The 22,975-nt window shown below is 37.4% G+C and overlaps 1 protein-coding gene and 1 long non-coding RNA gene across 6 annotated transcripts in view; one reads left to right on the top strand and one right to left on the bottom strand.

Annotated features, from left to right (window-relative positions):
- Positions 1-22,915, bottom strand: part of DNAH12 (dynein axonemal heavy chain 12) — a 213,963-nt gene extending 191,048 nt beyond the window's left edge. The window contains exons 1-5 of one of the 5 annotated variants that reach the window (XM_070492412.1): positions 22,792-22,915; positions 14,478-14,566; positions 13,738-13,916; positions 6,589-6,670; positions 6,343-6,369 (exon numbers count right to left, since the gene is read on the bottom strand). In XM_070492412.1, the coding sequence (XP_070348513.1) occupies positions 6,343-6,369; positions 6,589-6,670; positions 13,738-13,916; positions 14,478-14,558 (369 nt within the window). In that variant the 5' untranslated portion in view covers positions 14,559-14,566; positions 22,792-22,915. Of the gene's footprint in view, positions 1-6,342; positions 6,370-6,588; positions 6,671-13,737; positions 13,936-14,477; positions 14,567-14,608; positions 14,864-22,634; positions 22,764-22,791 lie in introns of those variants that run through there. The other 4 variants (XM_070492414.1, XM_070492413.1, XM_070492415.1 and 1 more) reach the window with 4 other exon arrangements.
- Positions 14,762-18,480, top strand: LOC139041331 (uncharacterized). Its single transcript, XR_011496269.1, has 3 exons — positions 14,762-14,888; positions 16,736-16,849; positions 18,192-18,480. It is a non-coding gene; the product is annotated as an uncharacterized lncRNA (long non-coding RNA).
- Positions 22,916-22,975: the final 60 nt, after the last annotated feature.

Genomic DNA, 22,975 nt, shown 5'->3' with positions numbered 1-22,975 from the left:
AAATCAATAAGGATGAGGGGAAGAAAGAAATTAAAAATGAAAAACAAATAGAAATAAATTAACCTAACTGGATTTTAAATTAATAACATAGCCACACTGAAAGGGGTGTGGAACTAACCAAAGTAACTTTTGAACATAGTATTTTGACTATACACCTTCAAGCAAAGTACAAAAAATTATAGAAAAATATTGAACTATAGAGAGTAGGTTTTTCATGGTGTTATGACTTAGCAATTTTACAATTGCTTATATGTATTCTAGGATTTAACAAAATAAGTATATATTGTAGTTCATAAAAGCCAGATTTCTCATTCTCAGAGAAAGGAGCTACAGATACAGAAAGAGGAAAGACTAGAATGAACCCTGTGATGTTGAATTGGAATAGGAGGCATTAGTATAAACTCACGGTTTCTTAAGATAGATAGGTAGATGACAGAAGGATGGGTGGCCGGGTGGATGGATAGATGGATGGATAGATAGATAGATAGATAGATAGATAGATAGATAGATAGATAGATAGATAGGATTGATAAATAAATTATTTCCTAGCTCTTTCTGTTGAGAGAGCCAAGAAATAATTACATCCAGTGTCAAGGAACACACATAACGCTCATATCATGGTTTTTAAACACCATACTCTACTAAAAAGAGCCAAGAATCCTTGGAGAAATGACTGATTTCAGGGTTAGAACAGGAAAAGTATAGGATAAGCCTAGAACATCTTATTGTGTTAGAATATCAGAGCTCAAAGAATAAGCAAAAAAGGGATAAGTAAAAAAGAACTCAAGAGTCAACCAGAAAGGCTCCCACTGGCAAATCTGGGACAATTAAACATAAAAATCAACAATAATTATAACACATTATAACTCAATGGCTAAAACAAGACTCCATAGCCCATACTGATATAAATACATACATGCATACATAGAACGGATGAAGTTCTTCCTTACTACAAAATTCCAAGTAAAAAATGTACAAGGAATGATGGAAAAATTACTATTTGGCAACCACCATAGTAATTCTTGTTTTAAGCAAGATGTTAACATTACGGGAATAGTTAAAACATATAGGGTAATTCTTTGTACTCTTTTTATGTTTTTTTCTGTAAGTCTGGAATTAACTCAAAATAAAAAGTTTTTTTAAAAAACAAATGGCCTAATTGGACATTTTTTCTTTTGTCTCTTACTTAAATTTTTTTTTTCAATTAGTTGCTTCCTCCAAAATTCTTCCAGAGGGTCATTTTCTATGTCAACTCCATTAATGTGCTGCTCAATCTTAAAAGTCCTGTGATGGTTCCCAATTCTTCACTGTATCAATGGACTGACATCTGTCTAGTAATGAACTTGATCTCCTCCACCCTCTTTCTCTTCCCTACCTCCTTAGGTGATCTCATCTAGTCCCATGACTATAAATATCATTTATATATGTCAATAGGTCCTAAATCTATTTCTCTAAAACTATAAATATCATTTATATATGTCAATAGGTCCTAAATCTATTTCTCTAAAACTGAGCTCTTCCTGAACTCTCTAGAACAGCCAAACGAGACCTCTCCATCTCCCCTGCTCCTAGTCTGTTCCTTCTTCAGTCTTAGCTATCTCAATAAACAGCACCAATTACCCTGTAAAATCAGGCTAAAACCCTAGAGTCATCCTTGGTTCCTCCACATCCAATATGTCAGCAAGTCCTATCATTTCTACATCCAGAATACATCCTAAATCTATCAATTTCTTCTAGCTTTATTACTATCACTGTAGTCTAAACTACAATCATCTCTCACCTAGATTGCTGTCTTCTACAACTAACTGGCTCTTCCTGCTTTTTACTCTTGCCCTGGCCACAATCCACTCTCTAAAGTGTCAACGTGGTTTTTCTCATGTCACTGTCAAGTGGTTTTTTATCATTAAATCATAAATCAAATTATAATACTCCCATGAGTAGAATCTTCCAATGACTTCCCACTGCACTTTGAAAAAAATCCAAACTTCTTACCGTAGCCTACAAGGCCCTCACAATCTGTCCCCTGACTCCCCCTTCAATTCATTTTATACCCTCCCATGAGCTAAGTCAGTATGCTCAAGTTAGGCTGGTCTTCTTTCAGTTCCTGGAATATAACAAATTTTTTTCTCTTTCAGGGATTTTAAACTTAGCTGTTATTTTTGTTGGGAAATTCTCAACCCCACATCTTCTCACTGCTGGTTCCTTCCTATTATTCAGGTCTCAAAATATTACCACCTCAGGGATGCCGTCTCCAATCACCCATTATATGCGGCCTCACTCCCTCACCAGTCCCTCTCTATCAAAATACCTGTAATTCCTTCATAGTACTTATCACAATTATTTTAGTTATTTATTTGTTTACTTGATTACTGTATGTCTTCCCCTTTAGAGTTTAAGCTCCATAAGGGCAAAAACTATGTTCATCTCGTTCATCAATCTTCAGTATCTAGCACAGGATCAATAAATCAACATTTATTAAATATCTCATGAATAAATGAATTCATTATGGACAAGGAAGATATTTTCTCAATCCCCTAAATCTACAGCACTTCTATAAAGTAGGTCAGGGTCAAGCTCTGAAATACATAAAAAACTAAGCATGAATAAAATTATTACATGACTACATAGTGACAGGAAGTTTGAAATTCATTATTCTAATTACGCATCCTTAACTTACACCTTTTGTGTTCTAACTCTTTCATCTCCTAAAATAAAAATATATGTTATATGTCAATTATATCTATCTATCTATCTATCTATCTATCTATCTATCTATATTTGACCCTTAGAATTGAAGTATGTATTCTTCCTTTAGCAAAAAGATATCCATCTATTCTGGGTGAAACTATGTGCTTTCAAAGTCTTTTTTGAAAACTTCCTATTTTATGCCCTCACTGTAGTCTCTTCATACTTCTATCACAACATCTGTTATATTGTACTAAACTGAAGTGTTTCTATTTATTCATTCATCAAGCATTTATTGAGTATCCACTACTGGTACTCAACACCATAGCTGCTAAAGATACAGAGATGATTAGGAAGCAATTCCTAGCATCAAGACTAGGAAATAGACCACTTTAATACATAAAAAGATCAACAGAGGGGCCAGCCCCATGGCGGAGTGGTTGGGTCTGGCATGCTCTGCTTTGGTGGTTCGGGTTCATTGGTTCAGATCTCAGAGGCAGACCTACACCACTTGTCAAACCACGCTGTGGTGCCAACCCACATACAAAATAGAGGAAAATTAGCACAGATGTTAGCTCAGGGCTAATCTTCCTCAAGAAAAAAAAAAAAGAGGAAGATTGGCAACAGATGTTAGCTCAGAGCAAATCTTTCTCACCAAAAACCAAAAAAAGAGGATCAACAGAATACCTAAAACAATGTGCTAAGTAAAATAATAAAAATGAACAGATATTCTGGGAGCAAAAAGGAAGTCATATATCTAAACCCATAGGAAAAGGGTAAGTCTTCCTGGGGGTGATGACTGAGCTGAATCAGAGACAGCCAGGTACAAGGAAGCATAGAGGGTGAGGACATATGCCAGGCAAAAGCAGCGAGGTGAGAAATGTCATATATTCTCAAAGATTAATAAGCAAGTCTATGTTGGTGAAGCACAAAGTATGATACAGAGCATGGTGAGAGGAGAATAGGCAGGGGTCATATTACAGAAAGCCTTGCATGCCACATTAAGCTTTAATTCTATAGGTTATGGGAAGCCACTGATGGCTACTGTAGTCAAGGGAAGAGATGAAGGCCTGATCTAAGGCTAAGACAAGAAGAGAACTGATTGGAGAAATATTCACAGCACTTGGGGACCAACTGCATGGCAGATGGCTAGTTAGGGAGGGAGAAAAAGAAGTCAAGACTCAGATGTTTTAAGCATGAGTGACTGGATAGATGGTGATAACAACAACTAGAATAGAGAATAAAGAGGAAGAGGAGTCTTATGAAGGAAGCTAATGAGTTCTTTTTTTTGACAAATTGAATTTGACGTATTTATGCATAAAAATCTCTGGGAGTCATCAATTTATGGAAGGTAGTTGAAATCAGAAAAGGAGAGAACAATCCAGGGAGATTCAAGGAAAGGCAGGCCACAGTCAGGTAGGGAAGAGAAATCCATGAAGATGACAGAGGAATAATTGTTAGAAGACCAGAAGAATAAATATAAGGGAATAAAAAGGAAATGAATGGTCAGCAATGCCAAAAACCAGCTAGAATTGTCACTATTTTTTTATTTTAGCCATTCTAATGGGTCTGTAGTAATAAGTCATCATGGTTTTAATTTGCATTTCCCTAAAGACTAATGATGTTGAAATCTTTCATATGCTTATTTGCCATCCATCTGTCCTCTGGTAAAATGTCTATTCATGTCTTTTATCCATTTTATATTTGGATTGCTTGTCTTTATTGTTTACTGTAGAGTGTTGAGAGTTCTTCATATATCCTACATACAAGTCCTTTGGTGGATATGTGATTTGTGAATATTTCCTTCCAGTGTGTAGCTTCTCTTTTCATTCTCTTAGGATCTTTCACTGAGCAATAGTTTTTAATTTTGATGAAATAATTTATTGGGTTTTTTTTCTTTTAAGGATTGTGCCTTTTGGTGGCATGTCTAAGAACTCTTTGTCTAGCCCTTGGTTTTCTTCTAAAATTTTTATATACATTTCTCCTGTGTTTTCTTCTAAAAGTTTTTTAATAATTTTATATTTTACATTTAAATCTATGATAAATTTTTAGCTAATTTTTGTACAAGGTGCAAGGATTAGTCTGAAGTTTGGGGGTTTTTTGTTGTTGATTTGTTTTGTTTTTTTATGGATGTCCAATTGCTCTACCTCATTTGTTGAAAAGACTAGCCTTCCTCCATTGAATTGATTTTTGCATCTTTGTCAAAAACCAATTGGGTGTACTTGTGTGGGTCTATTTCTGGGTCATCTATTCCGTTCCACTGATCCATGTGTCTAATTACTTAATACTAAAAAGGTTTTTAAAAAGTCAACTGGAAGTCTATTGAGAGAAGCAATGAAAAAATATCCTTTAGATTTGGAAATTAGTGGTCACTGGTGACATTAATGACAAAGTGGTGAACAGGTATACTGGGAGCAAAAAAGAAGTCATGTATCCAAACCCACAGGAATAGGGTAAGGCTTCCCAGAAGCCAGAATGCCAAAAGCAATGGGTTCAGGAGTGAATGACTGTTTTCATGCTCAGCTACCTATTTTTATTTATTTTTTATTTTTTTAGGAAGATTAGCCCTGAGCTAACATCTGCTGCCAATCCTCCTCTTTTTGCTGAGGAAGCCTGGCCCTGAGCTAACATCCATGCCCATTTTCCTCTACTTTATATGTGGGATGCCTGCCACAGCATGGCTTGCTGAGTGGTGCCATGTCTGCACCCAGGATCCGAACCAGCGAACCCCAGGCCACCCGCAGTGGAATGTGCGAACTTAACCGCTGCACCGCCGGCTGGCCCCTCAGCTACCTATTTTTAGATTGCAAGACACTAGAAGGCAAGAACTGTGGAAGAAGAGTGAGGATGCTAAACACATACACACAAACATGTCTTGCAATTCACCAGTCACATAAAATATTTACAAATATTTTAGGATTATTTTGTATCAATTCTTACACCTAGTAAAGAGGCAAATTCACAGCCAAAGTTTCCAGAAAAGTTGGGAGGCAGAGAGAGGAGGAAGAGTAGTTTAAAAAAACAAAAAACTTGGAGAACCTAAAATGAGGTTCTTCCAAAGATCCTCAGTCCATAGGGAGGTATCCTCAGCCCTCTATCCCCAAAGGAAACTTTAAGGAACTTGGAAACCCTGTGCCCCCATCTGAGAACATGCTACATAAATTCCTCTTTTAAGTAATCAGCTTCACAAGTTTCCATGTCCTTTGCTGTTAAGTTTTCATCTTTCCACCAATCATATGACAACAGTCCCATGTTGTCACCCATGCAGTCTTTTTTCTTTTTAAAGCATCTAGCATGTGGCTAGCACACAATCGATTCTCAATAAGTAATTATCATTATATCAATATTAGGACAATAAAAAGGGAGATGCATTTCCTTTATAACTGCCACTTTGAACATTTTTTTCCATTTGTTAGGAGTAAGAACTAAAATATTTATAACTAATCCTCAAATAAGGAATGGTAACAAAAATATAACTCTTAAAACCCATATTGTCATCCATGACATGCTTGTTCCTTTGGGCAGAGAAAATAAAAACCTCAGTTTTTAAATGTCATTCCTTTCTAGAATGAGACTTAGCAGGTATTCTTAGAAGAACCTACTTTGTAATAATTTCTTTGAAATTTCAAAACAAGAAATATAAAAAATTGAACTCACTCCTTTCTTTTTAATTTCACTGGTCATCTGTCAAAAGCAAACAAATGAGAAATGATTAAATGGAAATTTTTAAGTAATTTAAATTTTTTTAATTAAAAATATAAAAAATATATGTAAATATATGTAAAAATATAAAATATATGTATTATTCTTTTTAAAATAAGAATTATATTGAGATTGACTCAAAATTATTAAGAATTGAAATATCATAAGGATAAAGTTTTTAAAGAGAAAATATAAACTTACAGTTGGAGGATAATCTGGCTCTGGTGATGAAGGTATTCTTTTACTCAGTGTTCTGTCTATATTTCTTTTGGCTCCATCAATTCTGAAATTTATAGTTATAAAACTGTATGACTCTTGAATATAACATTAGGATATATTATTAAAACATTATAATTTTAACACTTTTTCAACTATACTTAAAGAAGAGATATTCAAGAATTCTTTCTTTCTGAATTTTCTGAGAAACAAATCCCAATAGCCATTATCAAGGAGACCTTAATTTTCAAGTTATTCATGTGTAATTTAAAAGGATGAGACTAAAAATAAAAATCAAATTTTGTCAATTATAACTTGACAATTTTAAAATTAATCCTGACGTATAGTGGGCCGTTCTATGTATTATCTCTGTTCAAATGCCACCTTATCAGAAAAGCCTTCCCTTACCACTTATATTAGGCAGCACTTCCTTCACTATCCATCCCTTTTACCTTCACTTAGCCTGTTTCATAGCATTTACCACCATTTGATATATTACATGTTGTAGACTGTTTTATTCATTACCTTATCCCCAATGCCCAGAACAGTACCTAGCACATAGTAGGTGCTCAATAAACAGTTCTGAATGTAGGAATTTATCATCCATAAAATATAATTTCCTCTTTAAGTAAAGTTATACCATCACATAATCCATTCATCTGTCACCAAATATTTATTGAATGCTTATATTATGCAAGATACTCGGTTAGGTTTTATTAAAATACAGCAGCAACAAATCTCAAGGAATTTATAAACTAAAAGAGTGAGAAGATAAAAAACAGAGTGCCATATGAAAGGTATGGATCCTGATGGTTCAGAGGAGGGACAAATTCACTCCCACCTGGAGGTATCTATGAAGGCTGCGTGAACAAGTTAGCATTTGCAATGAGCTTTAAATGAAGAAGAGAATTTCAGATTGAGATGTGGTTTTCCTGGGTAGATGGATCTGAAAAAATAAAGACCCTGGGAAACAAGAAAGCAAGGGAATGATCAAAGGAAAAGACAAGGAGTAGGGAGTTGTCCAGTTTCCCAGAGTCTACGGGACCAGATGGAGATAAGTTTGGAGAAGTGGACTGGAATACCCAGCTAAGAGCCTCAAATAGCAAGCTTTTTTATTCAATAGACAATGGGGAGTGACTGAGAGTTTCTGAGCACAGGAACATTTTTAGGAAGACAAATCTACAAGTTGGTAAAGGCTAAATACACTGGAAGAAATGACCAAAGGAGAGAGTACCTAAGAAAAAGAAAAGAGACCTGAGAAAGAAGATTGGAGGATGCAAAGCATGACAGGAATGAAGAAAAGTTGAAGGAGGCAAAGGAGATTTGGTCAGAAAGGTAAGAGGAGAAGCAAAAGAAATTTCAGGGAAAAGATGGCCACTGGAATAATAAAAGCAGAGACTGGTACTCTCCATAAAGTTAATGACCATGTCTGTTTTGCACACTGCTCTATCCACACTGCATAGATAGCATCCATCAAGGTCAATAAATATCTGTGGAATGAATGATCAGAATAGTGGATTTGGAAAAAAACTCACATGTCTAGTTCAGTACCTTAATTGATGCATGAATACTCTCAAAAATATCAAGTTGTACCCTGGGACAGGTGAGGGTGAGGGGGGATGGCATTCATCATTTTCTGAGGTATCCCAATTTACTGTCAGCTAATTCATATCCTTAGAAACAAATTCCTTATACTGAGTTGTATCCTTGTAACTTCCATTCCCTGGAGCTATATACAAAAAGTCATACTCCTCTTCTATGTTACCCTTCCAAAACTTAATGATACCTATCCAGTTCCTTCAACTATTCCCCTCAATAAGTTAGCATTTATGATGACCTTATTATGTTCTAGGCATTGGCTTAAGAATTTTATATGCATGGACCTCATTTAACTCTCACAAAAATCCTAAGAGGTAAGCACTATTCTTATCTCCATCTTATAGATATAGGAAGGTGAAGATAAGTAAAGTTACTTGACTTGCCAAATTCACATGGCTAATAAGCTGCAGAGATGGGATACGAATTCATGCCTGTCTGATGCCAGAGTCTATACTCTCACTCATTAAGTGAATTAGATTCTTTCAAATGAAGTAGTTTTAAAATTCCTCACTCTTCTTTCTAGCTACTATGGTTTATCAATGCCCCTCTTAAAGTGTGATCCCAGAATTCCAGAGTTGTTTGACCAGTGCAGAGTGAAAATTTTCTCTCCCCTATTCTAGACATTCTACATTTATTAAAGCAGCCTAAAACTGAATTCGCTTTGTTTGAGTAGCCACATTTTCCTGCTGAATCTTTCTGAGCCCAACTAAATTAAAATTCCAAAGAGTTTTTCACATAAAGTAAAAACTGTGCCTGGAATATCCTCCTTCCTCTCTTTTTTTTTGTTAATCATCAAGGCCCAGGCCAGACTTCCCTTCACGCGTCATTATCTCCATCAACAACCCAGCTCTCAGTGATGGATACTTTCAAGGAATTTGCCTTATACTTTGGTATGCTAGTTGGCACCAGTTGGCTTGCACTGCAGTTATCCCAATATAAATATGTCTGACTTTCTTGAGCTCTTTTTATATAAATGCCACCTCGAATACAGCAACAATTTTCTGGAGCATGGCTATAAATAAAAAGAACCGAGAAGAACATAAGAGTGAGCCTTTTCGCACTCTGTTTTTGCTTTGCATGTTAAATATCAAGAATAAATAAACACACAAAAACTAAATAATTTCAAAGGACTGTGTGAGAGGCTATGTGCCATAAGAAGAGAAAGGCTAGTTTGAATCAAGAGGGAGGTAGTGACCATGGAAGAAGTGGCTCATTCCTGGGACTCTGGAAAGCTAGACAATGATTTTGGCTCAGCCGAGTGTTCCCAGGAACTGATTCCAGGAGGAGATCCAATTCTGCCCACGACTCCTTACATCCTACCTTACCCCTGGAAGTCTCACTATCCACAGACCTCACTCTGCCTTGGAAACAGGCAAGTCCACACTCCTATTGCCTAACATGTAGAGGTAGCAAGGGACAGAGAATCACAAAATCCATGGCCACCCAGAAAAACGTGTTTCTGGTATAAAAACCTTTATTTCCAGAGGCATTTTTCTCAAACAAAACATATGACAATTCTAATCTCAGTATTAATACAGCACTCTGCTTCAGGTAATTTTGAGGCAGTATTTTTTATTAAGCACCCAAATGAGAGAGGTACTACTTGCAGATCTGTATGAAACACAATAAGAGATAAAGTTCCTCCTTAAAAAGATTCTTTCATTCGCTCATTCACTCACCAAGAATAACATGCCAGAATGTGCTTTGTGTTGAGATCTCTGCCCTTAAGCATGTCAAAGTAGAAAAGAACGACAACTAAGAAAATAAATGACAACATATTGTGTTACAACATGTTCTGTTCTCTCTGCTTAAGACATCCTGCTCTTCTGCTCTTCGTTCTGCCTCCTCTCAATTTTTTTTCTCTCTCCCTAGGTGATTTCAACTATTCCCCATAGCTTTAAAAATCATCTACATTCTGCTGACCCCTAAATTTGTATCTTTAGCCTAGACGTCTTCTAAGTCCAACTGCCTACTTAACATATTTCCCCTTAAATGTCACATAGCCACCTCAACTCCGAAAGAGAATTACTGCTTTTTATTCCTCTCATCTCCTGGACTTTCAATTCTCTATAAATACAGACACTGTCATCTACCTGGTTACCAAAGCCAATCCAACAGAAAGTCCCATCGACTCTGGATCCAAAACACATCCCTTTAAATCTATTTCTCTCCTCCTCCACTGTCCCCAGTCTGTCTCCAACCACCGATGCTACTTCCAAAGCATCCTGCCTGGTCTCCTTGCTTCCTTCTATTCTTGTCCTCTTCCCCTCCTCCTCAGTCTATTTCTAATAGCCAGAGTGATGGGTTTTAAACGTAAGTTGGATTTCACGTCATTTCCCAGTTTAAAACATTTCAGTGGCTTCCATTGCACTTAAAATAGAATCTGAATTCCTTATCATGGCCTACAAAGCCTTTCACAATCCCCCCACCTTTCTCTCCACCTTCACCTGATCCCACTCTTCCCCAGGCTCCTGATACTCCAGTGACATGGGCCTTCATCAATTCCTAGAGCACACTAAAAGCATTCAGATTTGAAAGCTTTCATGCTTGCTATTCTCTTTGCTAGAGTGCTGCTCCCATGTTTATTTAAGCGATGTGCTTCTTATTCTTTAGATCTCTACCTAAACATCAACTCCACAGGCCTTTCCTGCAATGTTCCTAGGAACATCTTCCCTGTCACTCTCTATCCCACTATCTTATTTCTTCATAGTACCCATCATCATTTAAAAGGTTAACATACTCTTTTTTTTTTTAAACATGTTTACTGTCTGTCTCCTCCCACTAGAATATAAGCTTTTTTTTTAATATTGGCACCTGAGCTAACATCTGTTGCCAATCTTTTCTGCTTCTTCTTCTCCCCAAACCCCCCAGTACATAGTTGTACATTCTAGTTGTAGGTCCTTCTAGTTCTGCTATGTGGGACACCACTTCAGCGTGGCTTGATGAGCGGTGCTAGGTCCTAGCTCAGGATCTGAACCAGTGAAACCTGAGCCCCAAAGCGGAGTGCCCTAACTTAACCACTGGGCCACCGGCCGGCCCAACATAAGCTTCTTAAAGACACAGTGCTTTCTATTGTGTTCTCTATGGTCTCCCCAGTAAGACGTGTCTGTGTAACAGTAGGTACTTAATATCTGATAAATTGACTGATGTGAGAGAAATACGTAGAAAGAGTTAAAGCTGCAGGAAGGAGATTAGGAGCAGGCTTTTCAGAAGAAGTGATCCATAAACTAAGCATGGGAGAACTAGTATAGATATGCAGGCAGACAAATATTTTTCAGTGAAGGAAATTGCAGAGAGCAATTGTGAAATTTATTTTTCACTAAACTGTGAAAAATATATTCACAGAACTGCAAGTAGTTCAACATGGCAATGTGAGATAAGGGAAGGTTTTGGAGTAAGAACAATATGTAACTCCTAGGGAACTCCCTTCTCTATTCTCTAAGTCTACTGAAACATTGAGTAGAGTCTTAGAAATGGAGAGGATAAAGATCTCCAATAATACATATAATGACATTAGTTAACATATCTTATAAATTTGGTTTTAAATATGATTAGATGATTGACAGACTAATAAAAATATAAATCTAAAAAAGTTATATGATTGGGGCCAGCCCCGAGGCTGAAGTGGCTAAGGTTCCACACTCTCCACTTCGGTGATTTGGGTTTGCAGATTCAGATTCCGGGTGCAGATCTACTCCACTCCTCCGCCACGCTGTGAAGGCATCCCACGTATAAAGTAGACGAAGACTGGCACAGATGTTAGCTCAGGGCTAATCTTCCTCAAGCAAAAAAAGAGGAGAATTGGCAACGAATGTTAGCTCAGGCAAATCTTCCTCACAAGAAAAAAAAGAGGGGACCAGCCCCATTGCCAAGTGGTTAAGTTCGCGTGCTCCGCTTTGGCGGTGCAGGGTTTTGCTGGTTTGGATCCTGGGCATGGACATGGCACTGTTTGTCAGCCCATGCTGAGGTGGCGTCCCACATGCCACAACTGGAAGGACCCACAACTAAACAAATAAAACTATGTACTGGGGGGCTCTGGGGAGAAAAAGGAAAAATTAAAAAGAAATCTAAAAAAAAAAGAAAAAATGTTATATGATTAACAGACCCATTTATTTGTAAGTAAAGTAAAATCAGCACAAATTTAAATTATTAAACTAGCAACAATATGATCATCAACAATGGAACAGACAGTAAAACACAGTCTGTTGTAAAAATATGTATAAGTAAGGCAGGCCAAGAAGGGAAAGAGAATGCAGAAAGAGAAGCAGAAATCCACCATAGAGAAATTCCCCATTTTATAATTCAATGCTAGGTTGGCATCTTACAGATGAGATCAATGTCTTTTTCTCCTTATTTATGTCCAGAGCCTACCCACGTCAACTACCTAGGAAATTCTCAGTAATTGCCGAATTGAACCAAACCATCCTTATCACAGCTTTTGGTAACTGGTACCTAAATTAGCTTTAATTTCCATCAAATTGAAGGGGGGAAGGGCAAGATGTTGGACTATATTTTCTTTTGTATAGAAAAAATTTTAAGTACAAGAGTTTCACGATATTTTATTAAGAATTTGTTCAAATGCAATGCTGTTTGTGGAGGCCCAATTACTTGGTTTTACTTTCAGGGACCAGTATGGTTATAACACATTGAGAGGAGGAATAGTGTGGTGCTTAAAGATGTGAACTCTAGGGTCTGTCCCCACGGCCAAGTGGTTAAGTTCGCGTGCTCCACTTCAGAGGCCCAGGGTTTTGCAGGTCCGGATCCTGGAGGCAGACATGGCACCACTCATCAGGCCACGCTGAGGTGGCATCCCACATGCCACAACCAGAAGGACCTACAACTAGAATAAGCAACTATGTACTGGGGGAATTTGGGGAGAAAAAGCAGAAAAAAAAACAAAAAAAAGAAGATTGACAACAGATGTTAGCTCAAGGCCCAATCTTTAAAAAAACAAAAGAGGGGCCGGCCTGATAGTGCAGTGGTTAAGTTCGCATGTTCCACTTCAGCAGCCCGGGGTCCATCAGTTCGGATCCTGGGTGCGGACATGGCACCGCTCATCAAGCCATGCTGAGGCAGGCGTCCCACATATAAAGTAGAGGAAGACAGGCACCGATGTTAGCTCAGGGCCAGTCTTCCTCAGCAAAAAGAGGAGGATTGGCAGTAGATGTTAGCTCAGGGCTGATCTTCCTCCAAAAAAAAAGATATGAACTCTAGAACTAGACTGTCAGGGTCTAAACCCCAGCTATGTACCTTGGGCAAGTTACTTAACTTCTCTGCACCTCAATTTACTCATCTGCAAAATAGAGAAAACAATAGTTCCCATCTTATAGTGTTGTTGTGAGAAGTACAGGTGAAGCGATAAAAACAATGCTTAGAGTAAGCACTGATTAGCATAAGCACTATGTAACATTCACAGCCATTATGATTACTTTTTCAGTTGTGTCCCTAATTGAACTTGAAAGCGGTATTTTGCCCTGAACACTAATCATTTCACTTGAATTCCAAATGAGAATTATTTACTACTATGCTACTTACACTAACTGATTAATTGTCTTCTGCTGCTCCTTGGATCTTCTGTAATTCAGCAGTTTACTTTGTGTTGGTGTGTCAACACCTATGTCTTCAGGGGGACGGACAATGGGAGGTAACTTCAAGTTCAGAGCCTCCTTTTCTGCTGCAATGGCAGCTTTGTTTGAATCCGACATCTTGGTCCCCTGAAGATTAAAATATACTCTGAGGAGAAAAAGTCCTTAAAGTCATTATTGGAAAAGCTGGCATCGATATATACATAACATCTCTTACATATCAATGCCAAAAATTCTAGGCCTTTTTAGGTTTTCCTCTCAAGTATGGTATTAGTCTAAAGAATGGCAGTTGAGATGAGTGGGGAGGATTCCATCAGAGCTCTACCACCTACTTGCTATGAAGAAATGAAGCCAGTCACTTCCTGATTAGGGCTTCAGTTTCCTCATGGATGAAACTAAGGAACGGGATTCGATGCTCTCTAAATAGCCTTACAGTTCTCAAATTCTGGGTTCAAATTTTTCCCTAAAATGCAAATCACAACAACAACAAAATCCAGTTGTTGAGGTACAATCCCTCTCCCAAAAAAAGCTGATATTTAACATCATTAATATTTTTAAACATCAGTATCATATCTTAGTCTTACCACCTTCCTAGAAAGTGATACTACGATGAAGCAAAAATAGGCATTCTTAACGCATAGGAAATCTCAAATGTCATGTAAATGCTGAACAATCAGCTGTGATACCAACCGCATTTGTCGTGGATGCCCACAAAATTTGGAGATTCCTGGCCTGAAAAAAGAGTATTTCCGCTGGCACCGAAGTCACCATCTCCTGCCCTGGAAGAGGGGTGAAAAGAAAAGCTGAGGACAAGGAAGTACCTGTGTGGCTGTTTTTCACCTCTTCCCGGCTGCACAGATAAGAGGAAAACGTTCAATGAGCTTCTTCTCTGGCGAAAGGAAGACAGAAAACGAAGTGAAACCTCAGAAACCCCAGCGGCTCCCGGCCGAGCCCGGCGGTCGCCTGTAGCGAAGAAACAAAGTTGTTGCCATGGGAACGGTCGCGATCGCAGCTGGAGAGACTGCGTGAAGGTTGCCTGGAGAGGCAGTTGCTGGGCTGCGACAGATTAGGATTACCTGTCAACAATAATTCATTGCTCAAGTAAGTGGAGGGTGGGTAAATGAGCTTTTGTTTACCTAACTGCCTATCCTCGGAAGGGGTCCACGGAATCAGAATCTTCAAATTGTGGGAAACCGCAAGACCGGAAATTTGGATGTGTTGGAAAATAGATTTATGTAAACACTCGCTTTCAAAGGAGGATCAAGTCTTCAAGCGTCCCCATAGTACTTCCCTGTAAATATTGTAACTAATCAACAATCTAATTTATTTTGTTTCTACGTGTGGTGTTTGTTTATAGAGCACTTTTCCTTTAGCAATCCCTTGGCAAAAAAGGTTTAAGGTGTGTAAATTTTGTGAGTATTCTTGGAAAGAGAAACGTGAAACTTTGCTATTTGAGGCTGCACAATGGATACTCCGTCTAAATGATAATAGCCTATACAAATACTATGTGCATAAATGAAATTGGAGGATGAATAAATCCTGGTGGTGTATTGATGGCATATTCATTTAACAAATATTTGAGCCTCTTGTATGTGCCAGTCACCATGTAAAAAAAATTTTTTTAATGAGAGTACAGCCCAGACTATTGTATCTGGCACACAGTAGGTCCTCCAAAAACATCATTTGACTGAATGAACAAATTAAACATCATCATAGCTTTCAAATCCAAATGCTCTTTCTGTAGAAAACAAAATACCTGCGTAAGTATGTAATGGTTTTTTGATATGTCAATTTGGTTAGGCTAAACTACAAGGACTGAAGGGAGGACAGCAGTCCTTTACATCATACACACACCTTCTACCAGTTATTCAATCGAACACTAATCTAGTGCTGCTGTGAAGAGATTTTGCAAATGTAATTCAAGTCTCTAGTAAACTACTGTTAATCTAGGGAGATTATCTGGGTGGGCCTGGCTCAATCAGTGAAAGTCCTTTTAAAAAGAAGGTTTAGACATGCCCTGAGCCCCAGTTCAGCTAGGTCTACAATTGCTGTCCCCTTTCTGGATCTTCTGTTCCTGATAGCCTGTCCTACAGACCTTGGACTTGCTTAACCAGCCCCCACCACTGCCTAAGCCAATTCCCTGTAATGAATCCACATATATATACACACATACATATGATATATAGGGAATATATATAACCTACTATTTCTGCTTCCCTCATTAAACCCTGACTAATATAATGTTATCTTTTGTGGGTGTGAGTGAGGAAGATTTGCCCTGAGCTAACATCTGTTGCCAATCCTCCTCTTTTTTTGCTTGAGGAAGCTTAGCCCTGAGCTAACATCTGTGCCAATCTTCCTCTGCTTTGTACATAGGATGCCTCTACAGCATGGCTGATGAGTGCAGTAGGTCCACACCCAGGATCCAAACCTGCAAACCCTGGGGCCACCAAAGCAGAGTGTGTGGAACTTTAACCACTTGGCCCCAGGGCTGGCCCCAATGTGTATCTTTTTTTAACAGGTTTATGTAGGTATGATTTACATACTGTAAAATTCACCATTTTAAAGTATACAATTCAACGATTTTTTCATAAATTTATAGAGTTGTGCAACGATTACCAAGATCCAGTTCTAAAACATTTCCATCACTGCCAAATGTTCCCTTGGGCTCATATGGAGTCAATCCCCACTCCCACCTCCAGCCCCTGGGAACCACTGCTTTGCTTTTGGTCCCTGTAGGTTTGCAATCTCATATAAATTGAATCATATATTATGTAGTCTTTTTTGTTTGGCTTCTTTCACTTAATAATAACGTGTTTGAGATTCATCCATGTGTAGTATGCAACAGAAGTTCATGCCTTTTTATTGCTGCACAGTCTTCCATTATATGGATATATCACATTTGGTTTATGCATTCACTAATTGATGGACATCTGGATTGCTTCCAGTTTGGGGCTATTATGAATAATCCTGCCATGAACATTCCTGTACTAGTCTTTGGATGAACATACATTTTCATTTCTCATCGACAGAAACCTAAAGTGGAATTACTGGGTTGAATGGTAAGTGTATCTTTAACCTTTTAAGAAACTGTGAAACTGTTTCCCAAAGTGGCTGAAAGATTTTACATTCCTACCAGCAATATATAAGGGTTCCAATTTCTCCACATCCTTGTCAACACTTGGTATTGTCTGTCTTTTTTATTACAGTCATTCTAGTGGGCGTATAGTGGTATCTCACTGTGGTTTTGTATTTCCCTAAATACTGATGATGTCGAACATCTTTTCGTGTGCTTATGATCCGATAATATATATTTTTTGATGAAATGTCTTTTCAAATATTTTATCTATTTTTAAATTGGATTACTTAACTTTTTATTGTTGAGTTGTAAGAGTTCTTTATATTCTGGATGCAAGTCCTTTATCAGATAGATAATTTGCAAATATATTCTCTTGGTCTATATCCTCTCTTTTCACTTTCATAATGGTGTCTTTTGAAGAGCAAAAGTTTTTAATTTTTATGAAGTCAAACTTAAGATATTTTTTTCTTTTATGGATTGTGCTTTTGAGGTTGCTATCTATGAAAGATAGATAAGATCATGAAGATTTTCTTCTATGTTTTGTTTTCTTCTAGTTTTAGGTTTTACATTTAGGTCTTTGATTCATTTAGAATTAATTTCTGTTTGTAGTGAGAGATATGGATCCAAGTTCATTTTTTTGCATATAAATATAGAATTGTTCCAGTACCATTGGCTGAAAAGGTTGTCCTTTCCCCACAGAATTGCCTTGGCATCTTTGTTGAAAAATCAATTGGCCGTAATGTAAGGGTTTATTTCTGGACACTCAATTCTGTTTCATTCATCTACTTGTCTATCTTTATACCAACACCACACTGTCTTGATTATTTACCTTTTGTACAAATGGTTATAGTTTTATTTTAAAAAAAAATTTTTTGGTTATAGTTTTAAAATTGGGTAGTGTTAGTCCTCTAACTTTGTTCTTCTTTTATAGAAAGAAGTAATTTTGACTGTTCTAGGTCTTTTGCATTTTCATATAAATTTTAGGATCAGTTTGTCAATTTCTGCAAAAGAGCCAGCCAGGATTTTAATAAATCGTTTAGTTTGAAAGAAAGGAAAAAATATGTTAACTACCTAACATATTTAATTTGCAACTTAAAATCCTTCCTTAAAGGCTCTATTTCTGAGTCTAAGGGTTAGAAATATTATTTACGAGAGCAGATAAGTTTATTTCACAAAGCCTTGATTATTTAAAAGCACTTATGGATATGACACCAAAATGTGATTCTCTAATATTATAAAAAAAAAAAGTTTCTTCTACTTCTTCATAGAAATGTTGAAGATGCTAATAGAACTTATGAGACTAACTTATTTATTTATTTTTTTAGGAAGATTAGTCCTGCCAATCTGCTGCCAATCCTCCTCTTTTTGCTGAGGAAGACTGGCCCTGAGCTAACATCTGTGCCCATCTTCTTCCACTTTATATGAGGGACGCCTGCCACAGCATGGCTTGCCAAGTGGTGCCATGTCCACACCCGGGATCCGAACCACTGAACCCTGGGCCACCGAAGTGGAATGTGCGAACTTAACTGCTGCGCCACCCGGCCGGCCCAAGACTAACTTACTGTGCTTTATACTATTCATTGTTCATTTCAAATTAAAAATGGGAGTGCAGGGAAAAGAAAGGGGTCCATATGCTTGAGTTCTTTTGGAGCTAAACCGTGATAGGTTTTACACAGGTTCTTTGATTGAATTTCTTTTCTTCAAACTAATTTTTTGGGGTGGGCCCCATGGCTGAGTGGTTAAGTTCGCGTGCTCCATTTCAGTGGCCCAGGGTTTTGTCAGTTCAGATCCTGGGTGTGGACATGGCACAACTCATCAAGCCATGATGAGGCGGCATCCCACATGCCACAACTAGAAGGACCCACAACTAAAAAATATATATAACTATGTACCGGGGGCTTTAGGGAGAAAAAGGAAAAATAAAAAATCTTTAAAAAGAGAAAAAAAGATCTTATTTCTAAAAGCAAAAAAGGACAAAACATTTTTAAAAACAACTAATTTTTTGATTGCTGTTACAGTAACATCAATTATATCTTACATTAAATGATATAACTGTATCATATATATACTATGTTATGTAGTATAAATACAGTCATATGCTGCATAACAATGTTTCAGTCAATGACAGACTGAATATATGACAGTGGTCTCATAACATTAGTACCATATACCCCAGGCGTGTAGTAGGCTATATCATCTACATTTGTGTAAGTACGCACTATGATATTCACACAACAATGAAATCACCTAATGATACATTTATCAAAATGTATCCCCATTGTTAAACAATGCATGATTGAATATATAACACATAATGTAATCATTATAAATTACAATAAATGTTTTAAATTAAAAGAAACATATAGAACTGTTGGTTGGAATGTAAATTGGTGCAGCCACCATGGAAAACAGTATAGAAGTTCCTCAAAAAATTAAAAATAGTATATATATACAATGGAATACCACTCAGCCATTAAAAAAGACAAAATCATCCCATTTGCAACAACATGGATGGACCTGGAAGGAATGATGTTAAGCAAAATAAACAAGACTGAGAAAGACAAACACCATATGATTTCATTCGTGTGGAATATAAACAAACACACAGACAAAGAAAACAGTTCAGTGGTTACCAGGGGAAGGCGGGAGTGGGGTGGGGACAGGGTGAAGGGGAGCACTTATGTGGTGACAGACAAGAAATAATGTACAACTGAAATTTCACAATGATGTAAACTATTATGAACTCAATAAAAAAAATTAAAAATAGAACTACCATATCCAGCAATTCTACTTCTGGCTATATATCCAAAAGAAATGAAATCACTATCTCAAAAAGATATCTGCACCTGCATGTTCACTGCAGCATTATTTACAACCACCTAAGTGTAAGTGCTCATCGATGGATAAATGGATAAAGAAAATGAGATATATAGATACACAGATATTGGGAAATTATTCAGCCATAAAAAAGGAAGGAAATCTGCCATTTGTGACAACATACATGGACATTGAGGGCGTTATACTAAGTGAAATAAGTCAGACAAAGACAAATATTGTATGATCTCAATTATATGTGGAAACTAAAATACTGAATTCATAGAAAGAGAACAGATTGGTGGCTGTCAGAGGTGGGGGGGAGGAAGGGGGTGAAGGAAATGGATGAAGGTGATCAAAAAGGTAAAAACTTCCAGTTTTTGAGATAAACAAGTTCAGGGGATATAATGGATAGCATGGTGACTATAATTAACAATACTATATTGTATATTTGAAAGTTGCTATGAGAATAGATCTTGTGCTGAATACATCTCAGCACAAGGAAAAAAATTTGGAACTATGTGAGGAGACGGATGTTAAGTAAACACTGTGGTAATCATTTGGCAATATATACATGTATCAAGTCGTTATGTTGTACACCTTGAACTAGTACAATGTTATATGCCAATTACATCTCAATAAAACTGGGAAAAAGTAAAAATTAGAAAAAATTTCTAAAGAAACAAAAAAATAGATTGGTCCCTTAAATAAAAAGCAAATGGAAATTATTAAATTTTGAATATATGAGGCAGTAGCATATTAACCTGAAGAGGTATCACCTGGTACTACAAAAATTTCTGAGTGCTATCACTCAAAACTACAGTATTATGCTGACTTTAAGTAAAAAAAGATAGAGGTATATTAATGATCTATGCTGTTAACTGCCAATGTTATTAACCAAAGTGAAGGTAATCACAAGAAACTAGTCTTCACACACTAATCTTTGCAGCTATATGTATCAGTAACAAGAACTCTATCAATCATAACTTTTGACTAGTGAAAGTTAGCCTGTGTTTCTTGGAATGGAGTAAGAATGGATGAATAAAATGATTTCTATTAGCCACTTCTCCTTTTAGCATCAGGGAAAACACAGTATTGGATCAGTCTTCCAATCTCAAATTTTAATTGTATAATTATAATGTATATAATTATGCTATAATTTACCCTCATAAAAATATAGCTTCACCATTTATGTATTATTTTCAAATCTGTTGAGTTCAAATTAAACTTTTTATGGGAATTTGTGACACTTTCAGAACACTTTCAGACACCTTCTCTTGAAAGAACTGACAGAAGATAGTGAAAAGAGGAAGGTACTGAACCATGGATATACTGCATTCCTATTTGTGTAAAGAAATGGGAAGAAGTGTATATACTCATAAATGTTCATGTATGCACAGGAGTCAGGGGTGGAACAATTTTTTCACTATGGGTATGTCTTACCCTTTCAAAAAAATTAAAATATTGAAAAAAAAAACTAAAAGAAAGAATTATTGAAGCCAGGCACCTGGGGCTTCAATAATCTAATAAGCATTTAATTACTACTGTAAATATTCAATAAGAAAATGATTACCTTTCATCTTGCTCCTGACACAAACATAGATGAAAAGAAGTTAATCTTATTAATTTGCTGTTTTCCTGTTTAACCTGAAGGGTGACTCAAGGCTAACAAGGATTTATGAACTTGCTTTGCAGAAGAGAAAAAATGCCTTTAAGGAAGTTACCATCATCAGATAACCAGCCCCCAGCTGCTATGGATCCCCAGAAGTCAGACTGCCCAAGGGCTTATCTGGAGTGAAAGAAACAGGGGTTACCCCTTTGTTTCTTTAAACGCCAAAACTCCTCCTGCCAAGCCCCTTAGCTCTATAAAACCTCCTGCTTTCTTCTCTTGTTAAAGTGGATTTGAGAGAACCTATCCTCCCACCCTTTCCTTTCAGCCAATTTGAATACACCTTTCTCCATCTCCAGGTACTGACGTCTCTGTGATTGGCTTACTGAGCATCAGACACCCGAGTTTGAGATTAAGAGGTTCAGTATCAGTATGACCTTTAAGGCATCTGTCTTACACCCAGGATTAGGACTCTGCCACAGGGTTAAATCAGCTTGCTTAAAGGAAAGTCACATTTTCTTTTTTCTTTTTGGCTGAGGAAGATTCGCCCTGAGCTAACATCTGTTGCCAACATTCCTCTTTTCGTATGTGAGATGCTGCCACAGCATGGCCACTGAGAGACGAGTGGTGTAGGTCAGCACCTGGAACCACTGGGGGCTGCCAAAGCAGAGCACACCGAACTTAACCACTAGGCCACTGAGTCTGGCCCAAAGTCACATTTTCTAATAGTGCTTTTATTTTTCTCTAAATAAGCTGATTTAAGATTAAGTTCTATAAAGTTGCATGAAGGAAAATGCTGGGGATAAGAAAAATGCCATTTCAAAATTCAAATTTGTTAACGTGGGTACAATAAACTGAGGTACTGAGACTTATTTTCTTCCTTCCTTAGGTCAGTTAGTCAGTTGGTATAATGTAATGACTTCTATCCCTATACTGCAGTCCTGGACTACATACATATCATCAATATCCAGTCACTTTGTCAAATGCCTGGTGGGCAGGTAGAGAGAAGAGGGGGACAGAAATTTCAAATGACGGTAAAATTCACCCTTTTAGAACACAATTCAAAAGGCTTATTTTCCTCATCGTAAGCCAGGGGAAAAGGTATGGCTCATTATCGGATACCCAATAAATAAACGTTCTAGTTGTAGGACAAGAAAATGTGCATACAAGCAGATCAGTTGTCCAGAGAAGCAACTTCTCAATTTGTTCTTTGAATTTTCAAGGGTTTTTTTTCCTTCAGTTAATCACAGAATATTAATTGTATTCAACACAAAACTACTGTTTCTTGAAATACCTTCTTCACCTGGCTTCTGTAAAGCTACGTTTTTCATTTCCTCCTACTCACTGGCTATTTCTCAGCCTCCAGCCATTCATTCAGTAATGTCTGTGTGACCTTGAGCAAGTAACTTAATCTGCCCAGACCTCGTATCTGTAGAAGACGATATAAACACAGTCATCGCTCACTAAGTGCGAATTATTATACACTGCGCGCTATTAGCTACCACAAAGGCTCAGCTCCGCGCGTCGGCGCTGGCCGGGCTGCGGCCAACCCACACCCCGGAAGAGGGCAGGCAGCGTCGGGACCGCCGTGGGGAGGAATTGAGCAACATCTTCCACGCCTGGAGCCGGCCGGCGATCTGACTGGAGTTCCCTATGCCCTCGCGCTGTTCGCCCCACGCAGCGCGA

This window comes from Equus asinus, chromosome 21 (genome assembly GCF_041296235.1).
Source record: "Equus asinus isolate D_3611 breed Donkey chromosome 21, EquAss-T2T_v2, whole genome shotgun sequence".
Classification (NCBI taxonomy): Eukaryota; Metazoa; Chordata; class Mammalia; order Perissodactyla; family Equidae; genus Equus; species Equus asinus.
This window is presented reverse-complemented; position numbering and strand designations above follow the sequence as displayed.